This window comes from Cervus elaphus, chromosome 23, assembly GCF_910594005.1.
Source record: "Cervus elaphus chromosome 23, mCerEla1.1, whole genome shotgun sequence".
NCBI lineage: Eukaryota > Metazoa > Chordata > Mammalia > Artiodactyla > Cervidae > Cervus > Cervus elaphus.
In genome coordinates, this window is record NC_057837.1 from 1826611 (window position 1) to 1847183 (window position 20573).

Below are 20573 nucleotides of genomic sequence, written 5' to 3' on the forward strand. Positions count from 1 at the left end.
AAATGATGGTCATAAGGATTTTCAGTAAATGTGTAATGTTGGTTACACTCAAATAATATTTGAACATTTTCAGTTTTAGAAATAATTTTAGAAGCATTGAATCACATAAATTTCACATTGAATCGCATAAATTTTACATGGTCCTGTAGAGAAAATACATTTATTTTTTCCTCTGAAATGTCTAAACCCTTAACTGACCTCATTTCTAAAGCTCAAGAAGAAAAATTATTTGCCCTTACCATGTAATGCTGGGAGAAAAATGGCATTTCACACCTTTGAACACCAGCATGCCCTTTATCTTGTCTTGTAATAATGTAAGTTTGTTTGAATGAGGCCACTGAAAAGAAGTAACTATGGTTTTCTCAAAAGAAAATTCTATCTAGGACATGGCAGACACTGGAGACACTATTTTAGCAGCAAAGACTTTTTTAGTATAATCCTTTTAACTTGGTAGTTATAAAGGTCATTTCTATTTGAAAATGAAAGACATCATTGAACTACAAAATATTCCCAGAATTGTAATAGTCTAATAAATTATCTTCATCAGTAATTGGCAAACCAAAAAAGTAGGAAATTTAAAAATTCCCCCATGCTTTGAACAATAGACCTTTGTTTCAGACCATGTGAAAAAAATATAGATATATATATATTTACACGTGGAGAAGGAAACGGCAACCCACTCCAGTATACTTGCCTAGAGAAGCCTGTGGACAGAGGAGCCTGGTGGGCTGCCGTCTATGGGGTCACACAGGATCAGACGCAACTGAAGCGATGTAGCATTAGCATAGTTACATAAGGAAATGGCAACCCACTCCAGTATTCTTGCCTGGAAAATCCCATGGACTGAGGATCCTGGTAGGCTGCAGTCCATGGGGTCACAAAGAGTGGGACACGACTGAGCGACTTCACTCACTCACTCACTCACTCATACATATATAATTCCAGTATATAATTGGAAATTAAGGAATAATAGATTTGAGTTGCTGAATTTATTTTGTCTCTTTTAAAGTGATAAATCGGGATCGTGGGTTAGTAAAGTCGAAGAAAGTTCCTAATTTGAATCATTACTAAGGCTTTATAATATTTTTAGTTACTTCTCTAAATAAAATGGTGTATAAAAATTGTAAAACATAATAAAGAAACAAAAAGGCCTCTCAGTAATCTTGCAGATCAGGTTAACATTGTTGGTGGTCATCATTCTAGCATGTTTTCTATGAATGTGTAGTATTCCTTTACAAAAGTTCTTAATTAAAAATAAATTTTCCACAGCTCTATTAGTTTAATTGGTTACTAGAGATTACCAATGGGCTATCAGTAGCACTTTTATTTTCTGTTTTTCAAAATTAACCTCTAAAGATAATAAAGTAAATATCCAGTGGCTTGACTGCAAAATAGTACGTGATATTCCAATTGCAATATTTGAACATGACTTCTTTTTAGCACATCAAGGAGTGAAGAAATATTTTACTGAGTGTTTACTGTGAACTTGGCACCATTCTGAGCCTTTTCATGTATTAACACATGTTAAGTCCTCAAATGTCCATATTTCGTAACAATTATTATTATTCCCATTTAACAGATGAAGAAACTGAGGCACTGAGCGATTCTATTCCTTGCCCAGCGCCACACAAATACTAAGGAGCAGAACTGAGATTGAAATCCAAGCAGTCTGGCCCCAGAACTCATGTTCTACATCACCACTGCTGGAAGTTTAATGTACAGGCCAGGGTCATGACAACATGCTGACCCTGACTCAGTCTGTCTGGGCTAGGACATGAGCCTCGGCATCTCTGACAAGCCCCCGCTGATGGGATAGTATCGTTGCATGCCTCACACCTTGAGTAGCAAAGGTCAACACTACACCACATCGCACGACCTCAGTAACAAAACTGTAGTTTTCTACTGACCTTTAATAAGGACTAGCCCTTATTCGTCTTTCTGGCCCCTTAGCAGGCCACCTGGAACACTGAGCACAGAATGTAAGACATTTACCTTAAATAGTGATACTTTCAACTCAGTTTTCTGTTGAATCAAATGTCAAGATTTCTTCCTTTAAATCACTGGATATTATTAGCACTTAACTCTTCAAAGAGCTAGGTTTATATATGTGGGATCTGTTAGGTTAATTTATACACTGCCTGCTAGCCCTCTATCCTTGTGTGCATGATACAGATGAAGTGTGTGAGTGGTCTTCACCTCCTTTTAAAAAATGTTGAGAGAGAAAGCTATTTGCTAATACTCAAATTTCAGTTATTCCAAGAAGCCTACTTTTTTAGTTTTCTGACCCATGCTCTTATAAGTGAGCTGAAATTTATCTAAACTCATTTATTTCTTAGTTCTGTGTGTGGCACAGTGGCCATCTTCAATGGGTTTAATTATTCAAGATGAAAAATATCCTATGGTCTGGTGTGAATTTCAGCAGTAAAATAATCCAATAGCAAAAAGTCCAAGGTAGTGCTCTCAAAAAGTTATAGTGTTTAAACTCAATAAGGCATTGGATGTCATTTAAATTTTCCAAGATGGGAGCTTGACACTTTATCCACTATTTAAGAATCTGGCACTAATTTTAAAAAATGACAGTTTTTCACTCTGCTTTAGAGCAAGACTTCTCAAATTTTAACCTGCATACAGATCTTGCTATCGTGCAAATTCAGATTTAATAGGTCTGGGGCAGGGCACAAAATTATGCATTTCTAACAAGCTTCTGGGTGATGCCGGTGCTGTTGTGGACCATACTTAGAGTAGCAGAGCTCTCAGACTTTAGTATTACTGTGAACCAGGATCACCTAGATGGCTCCTAGAAACACAGATTCTGGCCCGCCCCCAGAGTTTCTGGTTCAGCAGATCTGGGATGGACCAAGAACTGGCATTCTGACAAGTTTGCAGCGATGCTAATGCTGCCGGTCCAGGGACCACACATTGAGAACCATTGTCTTGGAGCCCTACATCTCTCTCTCAAGCACGCGGCTCTCCACACATGGAATCAAAATGAAATTACAAAGTCAAGAATTCTGTGCATTCTCAACTGTCGTCTGGAAACCAGGAAGGGTGACAAGAGAAACTCTTCCTGGGGAATTGTCCAGAATCTGTTAATCTGTTCTTTTTTTTTTTTTAATTGGAGGATAATTATTTCACAAAGCTTTGTTGGCTTCTGCCATACAACAAAATGAATCAGCCACAAGCATACCCATGTCTCCCTTCCATGCACCCCATCCCACCCTCTATGTCATCACAGAGCCAGAATATGTTCTGTGAGTGACAGGCCATAGTCATTGCCAAATGATTTGGCTTAATTAACATGAAAGACACAAAAAAATGAATGTGAAGGGTGGTTGGTCCACAACCTTTAAAGGAGAAATCCATGATTTCTGCCTGACTCAAAGAGTTTGTTTCTGCTGATTTCTCTGGAGACTATATCAAAATATTTCCAATAAATTAAATTTGGTAAAAATTTATGCAACACAAAATACTCAGCAGAGCTACGTCCTGTCACCATTTAATCTCCTTCTAAATAAATTATTGCAACTATGAATTAAATGCAGATTCTCTAACCACGGACAACAGGAAGAGCAGCATCTTCATATTTTTCACCCATTGATTCATTTATTCAAAAAATATCTTTTTATCATAACATTTAAGTGGTTCTTTAATTTCAGGACTATGTCACTAATACTTCATTTATTGATTATGCATGAGGAGGAAACAAACTGAATTTCTTCATGCATTCATTTTAATAAAAGTTGGTTTTTTTTAACACACTGTGTCAGTTTCCATACAGGGCAATATAGAGATATAATGATTAGAAAAATCAGATGCTTTATAGTCCTTACAGTCTGGAGAAAGAAACTGACTTTAATTAAAATTCACACATATGCATGTAACTTGCAGCTGTCACTAAGGCTTCAACAAAGAGATACCTCGTGAATGCTGATGATTTCTTTGTATGATGGTGACACATATGATGACAAAAACTGAAGTCAACAAATGAGTTTACTCAGCTTCTTAAAGCTGTCTTTTGCTTCTAACTCACTCTGATGAGCTCTTAAAAAGGTAGAGGCTTTATCATAATGCATTATAAAAATTTTCAAACATGCACTAATGTTGAAAGAATTATACAAAGAGCACCCATATATCAATCACCTGGATTCCCCAATTCCAATTTTGATGCATTTTCTTTATCACATATATATCCATCTATATGTGGATATATAGATCACATATATAACCCCTCTATCCTTTCATTATTCCATCTGATTTTTGATGCATTTAAAAGTAGGCTGCAAATATTAGCATACATCATCCCTCGGTGCTTTAGAACACATACATTAGGATACAGGTTTTAGAAATGTTGTGAATTTTTAGAAATGTGGGGCAGATACATAATCTAATTTCACTGAGGTAATATACATTTAAGGTACCAATTGTACAGGTGTTTAAGAAAGCTCTTTGTTAAGGGAAAGGCAGGTTTTGATGTAGCCACTTCTACTGCCTGAATTAATCCTGAGTGGACTAGATCTCTGCATGGTGAAATTATGAACCTTGCCTCAATATTCTGGAGACACTGATGACTTTGCCCTTGCCCTCATCCATCTAGCATCTGAGTGAAGATAGTATTATCCTAACAACAACATGGAAGGCACTGTATTTTTAAAAAAAGTTTTAATTAATTGATTTATTTTAATTGGAGACTAATTACTTTTGTATTTTTAGATGACTCAGGCAGAACACCAACACCACCAATAGCCCAGTTACACATCTGGTATTTGGAAAGCCTTTTACTTTACCATATGAACCTCCCCAGTAAATTCCCTAAATCCTAGTTCTCCATTGCTTCATCATCAGACCCAATTTTAATGCCTGGGACTGAAGTCTTTTTAGCTAGCATTCCACGTAGCCTTTCCTCCTTCTCTAAAACTTGTGAAAATGGTCTTTCTAGTTATATTTTTTACTGATCCATTTATGTTCTATTTTAAGGTTTTTCTGTTAATATTGGAAATAGGAAGGATATAAATATTTTTTAATAAAATCTTGGCTTTAAAAACATCTACTATTTCATGTTTTGAAAGAAAAATAGTGTAATGCTTCCATTTGGCCACTGGAGAGTAGTGAACTATTTCTGCTGTAACTCATTTTTCTCTACTCACCTAAGCAAAATTTAGTGCAAGTGAAATAAACTTCTGAAACTTCTTTCCTTGAAAATTTGTTTAATTGGATCCCAAGAGTCTTGCCATTAAATTGAGAAAATATTTCTACTTCTTTTGTTTCTATTGTAATTTCCAGTGCAATGAGAAAGGATTGCAGGCTTATTTTATTCTAATTCATGAAAAAGAATATTTGGACTGGGGAGAAGTAAAGTCACAAGTATTGCCTTCCAGTTACGCTTGTGAGTGGGGCAAGGGATCTGGTTTTTGCATTTCATCTCATGTGAATTATTCAACCTTTCAATGATATTAGAAATTATAGTATTGTATTGGCCCTCCCCCACAATTCTTGTGTTTAGCTGCTTTATTTAACTCATTTTTGATACATGAATGCTTTTTTAGTGCAACACAGTAAGCTCTTTGAGAATAATGTTTACATTTGTGCATCTCTGTATCTCATCAGTAAAGTAAGTGGTTTACTATTGTGGTTGCTTAAGTTGCTCTTATCAGGAATAGAAGGTGAACTAATGTGAACTAACTAGAAAAACCTAGACTTTAGACTGTAACATATATTCAAATGTTAATGTCCCTGTTAACAGTGTGGCTTCCAGAAAGTTACTAATGACTTTTAACAAAGTCTTTAGTAAAGACACTTACTGATGCCCCTGATGGTTTGAGCAAGCTCTGGGAGATGGTGAAGGACAGGGAAGCCTGCGTGCTTCAGCCCATGGGATCGCAGAGTTGGACACGACTGAGCGACTGAACAACTAAATCTCTGCCTTCTGATGGAGTTGAGTGACTGCCTTCCCTGCTGGCTGAGATGAAGCTGGCGTGTGTGACAGTGTCTGGCACATGGCGATCTCCAGTCGCTTCTGTGGTCAGTCTTCATCAGGGAGATGCCAATTCAAATCTGTATATACTGCCCTTCGTTAGCAACATATCTTAAGCATCAGTCTGATGGATATGCCACTGTAAGCTCTCATTAAGCTTGTAATCAGTGTCCAGGAACTCCTAAGAGTCTCTGACGAGGGTCAGCCTACACAAGGGTAGTCCTTGTGTATTACCGAGTCCTCCGCGTTCACGTGCGGCCCTCCTTTGCTGGCCCGGGTGAGGAAAGGGGGCGGGGACCGCAGGCAGGCGGCCCCGCCCACTCGGTTTCCGGCCGGCGGGCGGGCGCACCGCTGACCCCGACAGAGCTCTCTCCTCCGAGCGCAGGCCCAGGTGCGCAGCTTCTGGGCCAAATGCGCTCTGAGGATCAGTTTTGTTCGGCTTCTCAGTGGTTCTAAAATGGGAGCCACCTGACAAAAATGCAGTTTTCCAACTTTCCTGGAAGCCCGGGCTGAAACGCAGTCGCCGCTCTCAGCGGCTTCTTCTCCAAGTCTGGGCACAGCCTCGCTTCGCCCTGTGGCAGTCCATCTCGTCTGGTTTGCTCTTTTCCATCATTTCTGTCAGCTGCTTGTTACAGTGCGAGGGGCCCCACGTGGCCCTGGGATTATGGATGCGATGCAGCCTGCCCTACCTCGAGCAGCACCCTCGCACCAAGCATTTATCCAAAGCTGGCCCCAAATCCAGCTCCAGGCTTTGACGATCTCTTGATCCTCATCTGTAACTACAAAATTTTTGCCAGTTGTATTTCTTCAACGTTAATCTGCTTTAAAAAAAAAAATCTGTTTATTTTTCAGCTGTGCTGGGTCTTCGTGGCAGCACATGGGCTTTCTCTAGTTGCAGGGGATGGGGGCTTCCTTCGTTGTACTGTGTTCCTTCGTTGTACTGTGTCTGCGACCCACTGCGGGGGGCTTCCCCAGAGCACCGCCTCCTGGGCGCGTGGGCTCAGCAGCTGGGGTGCACAGGCTTAATTGCTCCAAGGAATATGAAATCTCCCTAAATCAGGGATCCAACCAGTGTCCCTTCCATTGCAAGGTGAATTCTTAAGGGAAAGACAACATGTATCTGCTTTTTAAAAAATGTCTTTGAATTCATACATTATATCAATTTCTGGAATGTTTTATACACCCTTGATAAGCAGAGGTTTCTATTTCCTGCATCTCAACTAGAGTTAATGATTGAACTTGATTTCCCAAGGGCACACATCTCCATGGAATACCTGCAAACTGGATACAGGTGAAATAACCTTCTGCATTCATTTTGAATATGCCTCCAGCCTGAGTGCCCCTGACACTCCTCCTAACTGCCAAAAAGAAACCACACATGATTGCCTTCATGGAAACTGACTTTCCACCACCTCCATTCTTTGCTCCATCAAAATTTCCTCTTCCCTCTCCTCCTCCAGATGGCTAGTATCAGCCAGCTGTCATACTGGGAAGAATCTGGTTTATTCCCCACGTGGTTCCAGAAACCTGCCTAGATATAAATGGGTTCCAGATTGCCCATGGAACAGAGCACCTTCAGTCCCTACTTCCCAGGCAGCTGAGTCTAGGAGACCCCCTACAACTGGAAGGCAGAAAAGTTTACCCTCACAGTATTCAAGCCAGAGGACAAAGCTGGGGGTAACTTTGCTGATGACCCAGTCCTCTTTCCAACACTCCCTTTACTTCAGCTCCCTTCTGTGCAATGTAAATACACTTTCTTCAGGAATTTTGTGGTCAAACGTCTATGATAGCTTATTCTTCTCAAGTGTCTCCTGCAAACCCAATACCTACAGAACTGAGGCAGGTAAATGAGTAAGATGGAAGTGTGCTAAAGGGGCAGAAACCCCTCTGTTCTCTCTCAGAGTGAGAATGCAGGCCCAGCGGTGCCCTATATGATTTTTCAAATGAAGTAAGAAATCCATTTTATTAAGGTAAAATCTCCTTCATTTTAAAATCTGGCAACACTTAAGTGAGCATTTCCATGCACTCTATTTGAACCATAAGCCTTCAGGTTGCAGTCTCTTGCTGAACAAAAAATATGCAATCCCCTCCTGGGCATCGTGCTTCCAAGGAGAATTTTCCTGTTGGATATGACTGAATAACACAAACACAGCAGAACCTCCCTGTTTGGAGCAGCTGTCTTTCAGAAGCTAGAGTTCTGTGTCATGAGTTCCAAGGCCTGGGTTCTTGCCTCCCCGCCCAGCACCACCACTGACCCCAGCCCATCTCCTGCATCTCAGTGTCGCAGCTCTGAGCAGAGCAGGCTGTGGTAGGTAAACGGGGGTTGTTTGCTGAATTAGAATAAGTTTGCCATCCATCACCAAAAGCAGTGGTGGAACATGTGTTTTAAAGATGCTTTGGGGGACAGATTAAAAGCCACTTGTATGGCAAAAACCACTACGATATTGTAAAGTAATTAGCCTCCAATTAAAACAAATTTTAAAAAAGCCACTTGTGACAATGAGAGTAATTATTTTCATTCTCATATTACATTTTCTAAAAATGCTATTGTAAGACAACCTGCTTTCTGTAATTACATGACAAAATGTCACAACACTGGGCTCCAAATGACTTCTGGCCATTTCCTAATATATATTTTTAATGATACTACAAAATAGAGCATTGGGGTAGCCTCATCATCAGGAAAATCTGCCCTGAACTCAGAAGGTAATTCTGAGAAAAGAATTGCAGAACCCCAGAAAGCACCAAGATGGTATATAATCATGGAGGCAACTGTTTTTATAAAGATGAACATTTATTCATCAAACATTAAATGTTTGCATAGCGCATAGCAGACATGCTGCTGTAGGGAATGGAGTAAAGATTTCACAGGTGTTAAGGTATTTGTTACTATTATTCACTGGTAGTGTTATACAAGCTTAAATGTCTTGTCTGTTTAACATGCACATATTTTGTCTGTGCCGGGAATTATTCTAAGCACTTTATAAATAGTAACTTATTTGATTCTCTAAGCAATGTTACCATGTAGATAGTATTATGATCCCCAGTACATATGGAGTTGGCCAAAAAGTTTGTTTGAGTTTTTTTGTGTTTCAAAAAATGCAAATGAACTTTTTGGCCAGTCCAATACATATCCTCATCAATAAAGATGATAAAAGTGAGCGGCAGACAATTAAGTGACTTGCTCAATATCACACCATTAATAAGTGGCAGGGCCTTATAACCCAGATAAGTCTGACTCTAAAATCTATGCTTATAAGCACTGTCAATTGGCTACCGCTGCGTAACAAATAGTCCTCCAATTTAGTGGCTTACAACACCAACTGCTTATTATTGTTCATGAGTCATTTAGTTAGCTGAGCAGTTCTGTTGATCTGGACTAAGCTCATCTGAGCTAGACTCACTTAAGTTTCCATGGTCAGCATGGGGCTGCCTGGTCCAGGATGTCCTTGCCTATTTGACTCAGCTTGCCTCCACGTGGATTCTCATGCTCCATGGCTATAGAAAGGGTCTGAGAAAGAGAAGAAACATTTGCACATGGCTTTTCAATCCATTGCTGACATTAAGTTTGCTACTCTTTCATTTGACCAAAGCAAATCTCATGCTCAATTCCACTGTCAGTATGGGAGGACACACTCAAGGGCCAGGAACAGCAGAAGGCGTAGATATTGGGCCTTTAATACAATTAACCTACCACAATCATGGTTCAATACCATGCTGTTTTTACCCTGCTCTCCACATAGTTTCAGATGTGATATTTCAGAGTCCAAATGAGTTGTGGATATGGTATCAATTGTAACTTTGTGGGTTTCAGAAGGTAACAAAAGAACAGTAAGAAGTGTGGAAAACAAAAGGATGTCTATGATTTTAGGCTGATCCTGGGGAAACACCGTCAGAAGCTCCGAGTGAAGCCAGGCCAACTCCAGCAGAAAACGGGGTGAATCACACGACGTCCCTGACACCCAAACCACCCTCCCAGGCTCTCCACAGCCAACCAGCTCCAGGTAAACATTCCGAGGAAAGAGCTGTCCTACGTAACCAGCAGTCTCTAGTGCACCCACACCAAAAGGGGCAGCATGACTGAGTTAGCATCACCAGACAAGGGGGATACATGGACTAGGAGGCAGTCCAGAAATGTTTGCTGAGGATGAATGACAGAAGGGAGGGAGGACTCGTAAGGCCTTCTTATGAGACTTGTAAGTGCTGGCTCTGCTGATAACTTGTGAAACCAAAACAAAGTATCACCCAGCTTCCGCATGTCTTTATTTAGTGATGGATTTTGGTCCATCTGCTGGCAGGGTGTGTGAGGGGCTCTTCAAACACCTTATACTTTATGCTTTAGAAGTACATTATTAGTTCTACTTCACTAAGTTAAGTCTCTACCAAGAATTCCTTCCCGTCTTTCTCCAACTCACTTTTCACTAATTTTAAGTGCCAACCACGTGCTGAGCATGCTCAGCCCTTCCCACGGATTATCTCATTTCACTCTCAGACCAAGCCTCTGAGGGCTGATTCCACCATCATCCCCGTAGTACAGATGAATAAACTGCAGTTTTAAATTGCAGAAATAAGTTACTTCTCGAAGGCCACATTGCTAATGTAGAGTGAAGGCAAGACTGACACCATTCTCCATGATCCTAAAATTCTTCCCTTTAGCTTCTCTGCTCCTACTGAGGCTACTTAAGAAAGGAGATTCTTGAGATTAAGAATATTAAGGAGTGGCTTACGTATAAACAAGAAGTGATATTTTCAAATGAAGATTTTATGTGCCAAGTACAAACATTCTCTGTGTCTCTAGGATATGAATAAGTCATTTAAATAGCGAATAACTTTGTGCTTTTGAGAGTAAGAGAAAACTTAGCATTTCAGCATTTGATTTTTTTTAACTGGGTGTTTTAGAATCATTTCACTTACAGAATCATTTTTAAAATAACACAGAATACATTACCAAAATGGACTCCTCTTCTCTGGTGGTAACATCTGTCAGAGTCAGACCAGGAAATTAAAATTGGCACAATGCCTTGAATTAAACCATAGACTTTGAACTTCACCTGCCTTCCACTTAAGTCTTTATTGTTCCAGGTTCCAACTCAGGACCCCACACTGTATTAATTGGCATGTGTCCTTAGCCTCTTTGAATCTGCAGCAGTCCCTCAGTCTGTTCATTTTTCCACGCCCTGTGCACTTTTAGAGCACTGCTCCGCTATTTTATAGATGGCCCCTCAGTTTGGATTGGCCCGATGCCTTCTCATGGTTAGATTGGAGGTGTGCATTTGTGACAGGAACGTCACAGAAACGATGCTGTTCTCAGAGCATCATGTCAGGAACACCTGATGTTGTTGTACCTCATGTTGGGTCACTTGGTTAAGATGCCATCTGCCTGATTTCTCCACTTAGAGTTGTACTTTCCCCCTTTATAGTTGTACTTTTCCCCTTTCTCCCTGTATCTTGGGGGAGAGACTTCAAGACCATGAGACTATCCTGTTTCTCCTTAAACTTTTGACCAGTGACTTTGGCACCCAATAGGTCTTGCCTGCCACTTTGTTCCTGCCCGCTGACCTACCAGTGGTCTTTGTAAAAGACCACTTGTCATTCCTGATTTTGCCAGAAGGTGGCAGTAGCATTGTCAAAACCGAATTTGTTGACAGAGTTTTGATTCAAAGTGGAGAGATGTCCTTTCTCTCTATAAATGGAGCACATAGATTCACATTTAATTTGTTTGACACAAAATTACAAAGTGAAGACATTTCTTAGAAAGTTTTTATTATAATTTTCTTCAGGAATTTGTAATCTGTAATAAAGAAACTTAGAGACCAGAGTCAAACCTTGTTTTACAGGAAGAAGATAATTTTAAAAGTTATAGGAGGCTATTTATTTTGTCTTCTTATTTTAGGTTCTGTAAAGGCACCTGCCAAAACAGAAGATCTTATTCAGAGTGTTTTAACAGGTAAATACCATCTTCCCCCCTATGGATTTAGGCACCTGAATATTACACAGTTTAAGTATTTAGAGGGGAGGAAATTTTGTCTTTGAAATATAACATGATTGGTATTTCTTTTCTAAAACCATCTACAGATATATCCTGGTTCAACCCATGTTACATAATGTAATCACAGAGAAGTAACCATACTTGGCAGATAGGACCTTATTGATATAAAAAATTACGTACTTTCATATATTTTGGAATCAAGGAGTAGTTTCATGTTGGAAATGTGATCCAATGAACAGGAATGCAGTCTTCCCGAAGCACCCAAAATAAAGCATGTTTTAGAAACGCAGAACACAGACTATTTGTGACCATAGAATACACGGTATTTAAGAATGATAATACAGTTTGGAACTATTTTATAGTCAGTACGTTTCTTAAACTAGTAGGACTAAAATTGGTATGAGCTTTCTTTAATAAAGTGAGTGGTGTATAGCAGTATGTAGCATGTTGGCCCAACATACAACAGAAATGTACACCAAAAGCAGAACTATGGGTCAGAAGCCCAAACCGTAAACAACCCAAATATCCATAACCAGTAGAGTGGATAAATAAATTGTGATTTAGTGACAGAATAAAATAGGATTCATCTGTAGATATAAACTACAATTACACAGAACTACATGGATAAAATTTATAAGCATAATGTTGGAGAAAGGAGGACAGGCACAAAAGAGCACATTCTTTATGATTCCAGCTACATAAAGTTCAAAAACAGGCAAAAGTAATTTGTGTTCTTAGAAACAAGGATTGGATTCTACATGGAGGGTGGGTGTGAGGGCAGGAATCACAAAGAGGCCTCTGGGGTTCTGATAATATCCTGATTTTGGTCTAAGTGGTGGCTATAGAAGCCTGTTCACTTTGTGAAAATTGAAAGGAATGTGTATTTATGATTTCACCAAAATAACACCTAAAATATGCATCAAAAATTATTTTAGGAATGTATGAAAACATGTGTTTATAGACTTCATTCCATGAGAAACAATGAAGTGTTCACACATAAAACAAGAGAAAAAGAAATAAATCAGAGCATGATTGTAATATTATTTAAAAATACACAAATGCATAAATGAAAAGTGGGTATTTGTATCGATATATTAGCAGTGATTATATCAGGGTGGTTTGTTTATGAGTGCTATCTATTTCTTTATATAAATGGACATTTTCTTTATGTTTAAGGACATATTCAAAAATTAGCCTTTTATTCACAGATTTTTTTAAAAGTAGTAGTTTCAGTGGGATTATTTTTAATCATAAGTTAGAACACCTGGAACCTCGTTCCTAAACTTGCCACAGCTGACACATTGCACATCATTTTTAAATAAGTGGGGTTGAATATGTCACCAAAACGGCAGTGATTCCTTAGGATTATAAATTTTAACATAATAAGTCATTATGCAACCATAATGAGTCCATTTGGGCCTGAGGGAAACCTTTAAACAAATGGACCTGTTTCTCTCCCCAGCCTCCTTCTGAAAAGGAACTGAATGTCAGGAGAATAGATCCATTATTAAAAGGGAAGCATATTTCAATTGCTTAAAGACCTTAGCATTTAAGAACATAAATTATTACTCTGATATCAATGTTTATCCACTAGACATTTCATTTTCTGTTTAGGTCTGTTGTTATTCACGGCATATATTATCTCTGAATCTCTTGACAGTGCTAAATATTTATAATAACTTATCTCTGTTCCCAGAAGTGGAAAGTTCACATCAAAGGATTGGAAACATGTGAACCGTGACTTAATCCAGGTCTAAATAAATGATAATTCATTGAATTTAAGGCACCGTCCATTTTAAGGTACCCCGTTACTCATGGACTGCCAAGAAGGAAAAACACCAACAAATTGTGACTATCCATTGACTATATGATGCATCTTAGTTTTAGAAATGTTAACATATTTTTAAGTGCATATTCTAAAATTGATTAAATAAATCAATAAAATACAGACTGTTTTAAGATCAAGTTCTGTCACATTAAGTGTTTTCTTAGCATTAAATAAAACACTATGTAGTCATGTAAGCTACCACTAACCTCATGGTCCCTTTGGGCAAATCACAGCAAGGACCTTCCTTCATCTTACTGATTTATACTGCAGCAATGTTGTGATAAACATACAAACCTATTATGTCTATCCTGTGAATAGTGCCCCTGAGAAATGGTGTTCAAGAACCTGTGCAGACATTTGTTAAGCCAGAAACTGTTAAAAACTGCATTAATTCTTTCATTTCATCATCACCGTAACAACCTTAAGAAATAGAAAGTGTGGGATCCTTAAAGTGAATCCTTTTGGTGCCCACCCAAGTTGCCTCTACCATCTGGTGCACCCAGCTCCCAGCTGTAGTGAACGTTGGTTGCTAACAGCTCAGGAGTTCCTCTGCTTTTGAAAACTGCCTTCATGGAAGGCACACTGATCAGGAAGAGGGATTTCTCATCTGAGAAATATCTAGCTGCCGTGTGAGGTACTCGAGCATGCAGCATGTCTCATTATATCCCTTTGAGCTACTTGTTACACGGCTGTGTCTCTGACAATGCCCTGATGCATTTGATGTTCTAGGCATCAAAGATTTGTATCAAAGCAGATGAAGTGCTATTTGCAAACATTAGCAAACCACAGGGAGAGCTGAAGATTGTGCAGGAGATCTTTCATCAAAAAAAAAAAAAGAAAGAAAATTGCCCCCAGCTGAAAGGAAGCCCCCTCTCCAGGCAATTTATGCCTCTCCCACTGACCTTGCCAAGTGTTGCTTCAAGAGGAAACTGACTCTGTAGTCCAGTTCGCAGCTCCAGAGCGCCCCCTGGGGCCAGGCAGAGGCAGACCCCGGCCGAGACCGCATCAGCGGCGGCCGCTTCGGTACCCGCTGCCCCGACTCACCTCCTGAGGGCCCCGCAGTAGATCACACATGCCTGAATCCCTCCCTTGGGCCCTGTTTCCAGGGAACCCTAACGTTTAAAAAAACTTACCGGTGAAGAAACTGAGTCTGAGAAGTTCAGTAACATGGTCACAAAGTTGGCAAGCAATAGCCGCGGCCGGGAGCACGCTCTGACCGCCGAGCGCTGCCCCCGAGCCGGTGGGCCGGGGTCGGACCGGCGACTGCTCGGCATCCGCGGCTCTGCGCGCCCGGCCCTCTCGCCCCCTCGGCTCTCATGCCCGTTTGTTGCAGAAGTAGAAGCGCAGACGATTGAAGAGCTGAAGCAGCAGAAGTCGTTTGTGAAGCTTCAGAAGAAGCACTACAAGGAAATGAAAGAGCTGGTGAAGAGACACCACAAGAAAACCACCGACCTCATCAAAGAGCACACTACGAAATACAATGAAATCCAGAACGACTACTTGAGAAGGAGAGCAGCTCTGGAAAAGACAGCCAAAAAGGACAATAAGAAAAAGTAAGTTGAGCGGGTATGTTTTCTTTGTTTTATAGTATAAAGGAAGAGAGGCATCTGCGTGTATTTTCAATGTTTGTTTGTTTTTTTTAATGGACAAACTACAATTTATCTAAATGATTTTCTATTGTTGAACATAAGGGTTGTTTTTTATTATTTGCTATTACAAGAAATGTAGTGATAAATATGTACCGATAAATCTTTCACATATTCTGAATTATTTCTTAAAATTCTGGAAATGAGATCCCTAGATCAATTTAAAGACTGTTCTGTTTCAGTTTGTAGCTATCAGCAAGATATGAAAGTGCACATTGGTGGAGGAAAAAGTGATGCTTTTTAGTATCTTAATCTGCACCTCTTTTTATTAAGTTGAATTTTTGGCATATTTATTGTCAATTTATATTTCTTCTTTGCAAATTGTCATATTGTGGCCTTTACTTGATTGTTTTAATTGAAATATAGTTGACGAATTTTCAGTGTTTTGTACCATGTTTTGGATCTATGCCACTGCAAGAAGGAAAGCCACCCAACCCCCTCCTCTCTCTACAGCTCTGGTGTCCCCTCAGTTCACTTTTGCTTGTGAATTTCTTTATTTGACCAGATTTTGAGACTAGATACACAGGAAGCTCTACCCTTGAGTTTTAGCCTGTAGGCCCAAGACCAGCTGGTTGACTAGCCGAATTGCAGCTACTATACAATGCAGGAGACACAAGTTTGATCCCGGGGTCAGCAAGGCCCCGTGGAGGAGAGCATGGCAACCCACTTAGTATTCTTGCTGGGAAAATCCGTGGACAGAGGCACCTGATGGGTTATGTGTGGTCCATGGACTGGACTGGAACGACTGAGCACGCACCACGCAGCCTGGGGGATGTGACATTTCGTTGTGGACTCGAACCTCGCTGAAGAGGCAGCTGGCCTTGCTGAAAAGAGCATCTCTACTACCCTCTCCTACCCTATCTGAAACCCACAAGACTCTGTCCAGATAATGCTTTTTCAGGGCCTAAGCCCCACAGCTCCAGGTACTCAGACAGTTCTGGGGAGAAGCATCTCTCACACATTTGTTTGGCCAGTGGGGACATAGCAATGAACATGACCTATTCAGTTATCACCCCAGTGTGCCTAATGTGGTGATGTGGGAAAATATGAGAGCATAAAAACTGAGTCAGGCAAACTGTACCATTCCTTCCTTTTACTTCCTTACTCAATATTCCAATCCTAATGCCAGGTTAGAGTGAGGTAAGAGGCCTTTTCCAGATGCATTTGTGACATATGTCTTAACATATGTCATACGCTTTACTTTAAACATATGCTTTACTTTAAGACAATCAAAATCTAGTCCATGGGCTTTTAAAATCTGCAAAATCATCATTTTTTAGACCTGGAGCAGCCTTAGAAGCCATCTAGGTGAACTGCTGTCAATTCTTCAAGGAGGAATCCAAAAACTAAAGGCTTAACATTTACCCACAGTTACAAACAGTTCAGTCAAAGCTTGACCTAAAACTTCTCTTGAATTTCTATTTTAGTGCTATCTATTTAGTCATTTGTCCATTCCTGTATTTATTTACTTATAAGTCATGTCCTGCAAACTTCCAATGGAATACTGAAGTAACTTATCATAGAAGACATAAAAGAAATCCTATAAAAGTAGGGAAAAAACCCAAAACGTACACACACACATATGCACACAGACTGTCTACCAGTTACCAGACCTGCTGTCTAGTACCCGAGTCACTAGCCACAAACAGGGGCACACTGTAATTAAGACGTTTTTCAAGCACAAGATGCACACTAGAATTCAGACTTCACTAAAAAACTCATGTTTTTAAATTAATATACACTGATTTTACTTTAATTCTATACTGAAAGATCAGGCTATGCAAAAGACATTATTAAAATTTATTTTACTCATTTCTTTTTTCTTCTTAAGATAGCTATGTCAAAAAAATCAAATACATGGCCCATATTATATTCCAACTGGATCGCACTAACCATTTAATGTAATTTCTGTCCTTGAACCCTGAAGTTAGCTCTTAGCTTCTGAGAAAAGGAAATATGGGTTAGATAATTCTCTTTATCTGGTTATTTTCTAAGACAAAGAAACATTTTCCTGGTATTACTAATAAATTACAAAGAAAAAGTTTCAATGCATCTCTTGGATCATATGCAGGCAACATTAGGTAACAGAGAATCATGTCTTCAACCTTGTTTTTGAAGAAGATGCAAAAACGTCATCCCTTGGTTATTTTTCTATACTTTCTTTCAACAAACAAATAAAAATTTTTAAGCATCTAACATCAGAAAATACATCAGGAGAAACTTTTTTTCCAAGAGGCAAAGCCACTGAGATCTGATTATGTTTGTCCATCTCCCTATGATATATGTTAAAATCCTGAGAACATCTTAGAGTAATAAATGGACATAATGTCCATAAAATCCCACTGACTTTCTTTGTGTTTAGAAAGTACAGTTATTTTTCACTAAATACATTAATGTGTGTGTGTGTGCTGTGCTTAGTCACTCAGTCGTGTCTGACTCTTTACAACCCCGCCAGGCTCCTCTGTCCATGAGGACTCTCCAAGCAAGAACACTGGAGTGGGTTGCCATGCCCTCTTCCAGGACATCTCCCCAACCCAGGGGTTGAACCCAGGTCTCCCACAGTGCGGGCAGCTCTTTCCCATCTGAGCCATCAGGGAAGCTCAGGGAATTAATACGTATTAATTTGTAATGGGCTTATTCTTTTCAAATGAATTAATAAATACATTTTAGATGTATTTTTTATTGAGGTAACGTTGGTTTGTAAGTTTCATGTGTGCAATATCATATTAGATTAGTTTCTTATTCAAATACCCATCATCTAACTGAGCTTTCACCTAATGCAAAGAGCAGATCATTCAAAGACAGTTTCCGTCAGACACTGTGTGGTTCCCAGAGCATAGACTTTGCAGTTTCTAGACGGCTGTCCTATGGTAAGCAGCACGGCCGCTCCCTCATACTGTGTCCTCAGAAAAACTGCCTTACTGGACCTCAGTTTCCTCAGATGCAAACTGGAGGTGGTTGTACCTTCTAGTTGGCTTATTGTGAAAGCCAGAAGCCAAGCAGAACATCCCTGTTACCTGCTGAGTGGTCAGGAGATGTTACCCCGGTGCCTGTGCTGGGGTGGCTGTCACTCATTCAAGCATCACCTTTCTGTTCTGGCTGCACCAACTTCCTGCTACAGAAGATGACAAATGTATCCCATGTTCGTGCCAAGACGGAGGTCACCCACCAACACTCCTGCACTCTGATGCTGATGAGTAGACTTGTATTCGTGCAGAATAGAGGGCCACTTCGGTGTTGCCATGCAATGCTGATGTTTAGATCTTTGAGGGAATTCTGAATGCCTTATTTGACAAATTAGGATCTTAACACTAGCTTCTACCAACTGCTTCCCCATATGGCACTATTGTGTTGGCCTAATTCAAAGAGAAAGCAAGAGGAGTTAGTACCAGCTGAATCGAGAAACCTCTTCTGCTCGGTCACAAAGCAGAGACAGAAATCTGATGTTCTGGGTGGTTCTTCCTGCAGAGGTTTCTATGTAAATGAAAAGAAGAGACCTGCTCTTAGCACTGTTTCCAACACTGCCTCTCTTTCTATTTGACCTAAAGAAGTAAGAGCACAAAATTTGAAGGAACCACACTGTATACTTTGGCACAATAATAAGTTAGTGAGAATTGCTTTGTTTTGTTTCAACATTAGTCCTAAACTTCTAAATATCTGTGTAATTCTCTATGAATAACTCAAAGGAACTCCCCTTCCACAGAGTGAGCTCTTGATAAATATATTATAATGAACTCAATTCATCCTCCTTTCTCTTGGAACCAAAGTGCCATTTTGGGTAGAGATATCAATGAAGTTGGTTCAGCTCCCAGAGAAAACTATGTTAATGACAAATCTTTGCTATTAAGAGATGTCAAGAAACAGAACATGTCAGGTGGGAGTGTTGCCATACCGTCTGCATAGGCTCTCTGCTGTCAATCTGCATCATCTGGAAGCAAAATTCAGCACCTTTTTAACTTCCCCTACAGCATTATCAATGCTGAGTGTATGGGAGAAATGTATAGGAAATGCATAGAAGAGATGAAGTTGGGAATTGTGTTATACATTCTATGTTAAAAAAATTGAAAGCCTCAAAAAGTCCTTATTAGACATTGTTTTTCCCCAAGGAGGTTTATCCTCTTCAGCAGCACCATGAGAAACCCTAGCTACCTGGCTTTCCTTTTCAGCCCCTACCTCTTTGTAGAGCAACACAGATTTCATCCACTTTCCATGTTTGGAGACCCTCTGTTGCTAAGCTTGTCCTTGGGGTATCAGCCTCTGTCTCAAGTGGTTTATTGACTGTTTATTTCCAAACACATTCCTCTCTCTAGGAAGGACTTTGTTGAGCAGCCCTCTGTCTGCCTTGCTCTGAACTGCATGTTTTGTGAGCCAAGCTCTTTGTCTCTGCAGATCAGAACCCAGCAGCCCTGACCATGTCTCTTCAACAATTGAGCAAGACCTTGCTGCCCTGGATGCCGAAATGACCCAAAAGTTAGTAGATCTGAAGGATAAACAACAGCAGCAGCTGCTTAATCTTCGACAAGAGCAGTATTATAGCGAAAAATACCAGAAGCGAGAACACATTAAACTGGTAAGCCTGAAAAATGTGATTTCTGTGTCTATACTCAGACCTTTTTTTCTATAAAGAATATTGTTAAAATTAATTTACCTATTTTAATTGAAGGGATAGTTACTTTACAATATTGTGATGGTTTTGGCCATACATGAATTGGCCATAGGTATACATGTTTGATGTTCTTGGATAATGTAACAGGAGGCAGCAGCAAGTTTGGCTGGCACTTTCATTTTGCTTCCTAATTGAATAATCTTATTTTGTTGCCAGGTTATAGAGAGATGTAAGATGTGTTTCTCAGATCCATATTTTAACATGTGATTTAACCCATAAAAGCATGATACAAAACTCAGGAGCTGGATTTTAAAAAGCAACAAAGTTATCATTTCTTAGAAATGGAAATTACGTGAGCAAAATAGCATCCACCATACTAATATTTTATAGATTCCACTATTCCAGCATCTTTTCTGAACTCCCCTCTATTCTCCAATGAGGCTATATTTTATTTATATTTTCACTAATTCATTTTTCGGCTATAAACATTTGGGGGTATATCTTGAAAATCTTACAAGGAATTGGAAAACACT

At 39.7% G+C, this 20573-nt stretch overlaps 1 protein-coding gene across 2 annotated transcripts in view; it reads left to right on the forward strand.

Moving 5' to 3' along the window:
* Positions 1-20573, forward strand: part of PLCB1 (phospholipase C beta 1) — an 854892-nt gene that overhangs the window by 704652 nt on the left and 129667 nt on the right. For both annotated transcript variants that reach the window (XM_043883527.1, XM_043883528.1), the window contains exons 24-27: positions 9843-9975; positions 11865-11918; positions 15122-15341; positions 19824-20004. In XM_043883527.1, the coding sequence (XP_043739462.1) occupies positions 9843-9975; positions 11865-11918; positions 15122-15341; positions 19824-20004 (588 nt within the window). The remainder of the gene's footprint in view (positions 1-9842; positions 9976-11864; positions 11919-15121; positions 15342-19823; positions 20005-20573) is intronic.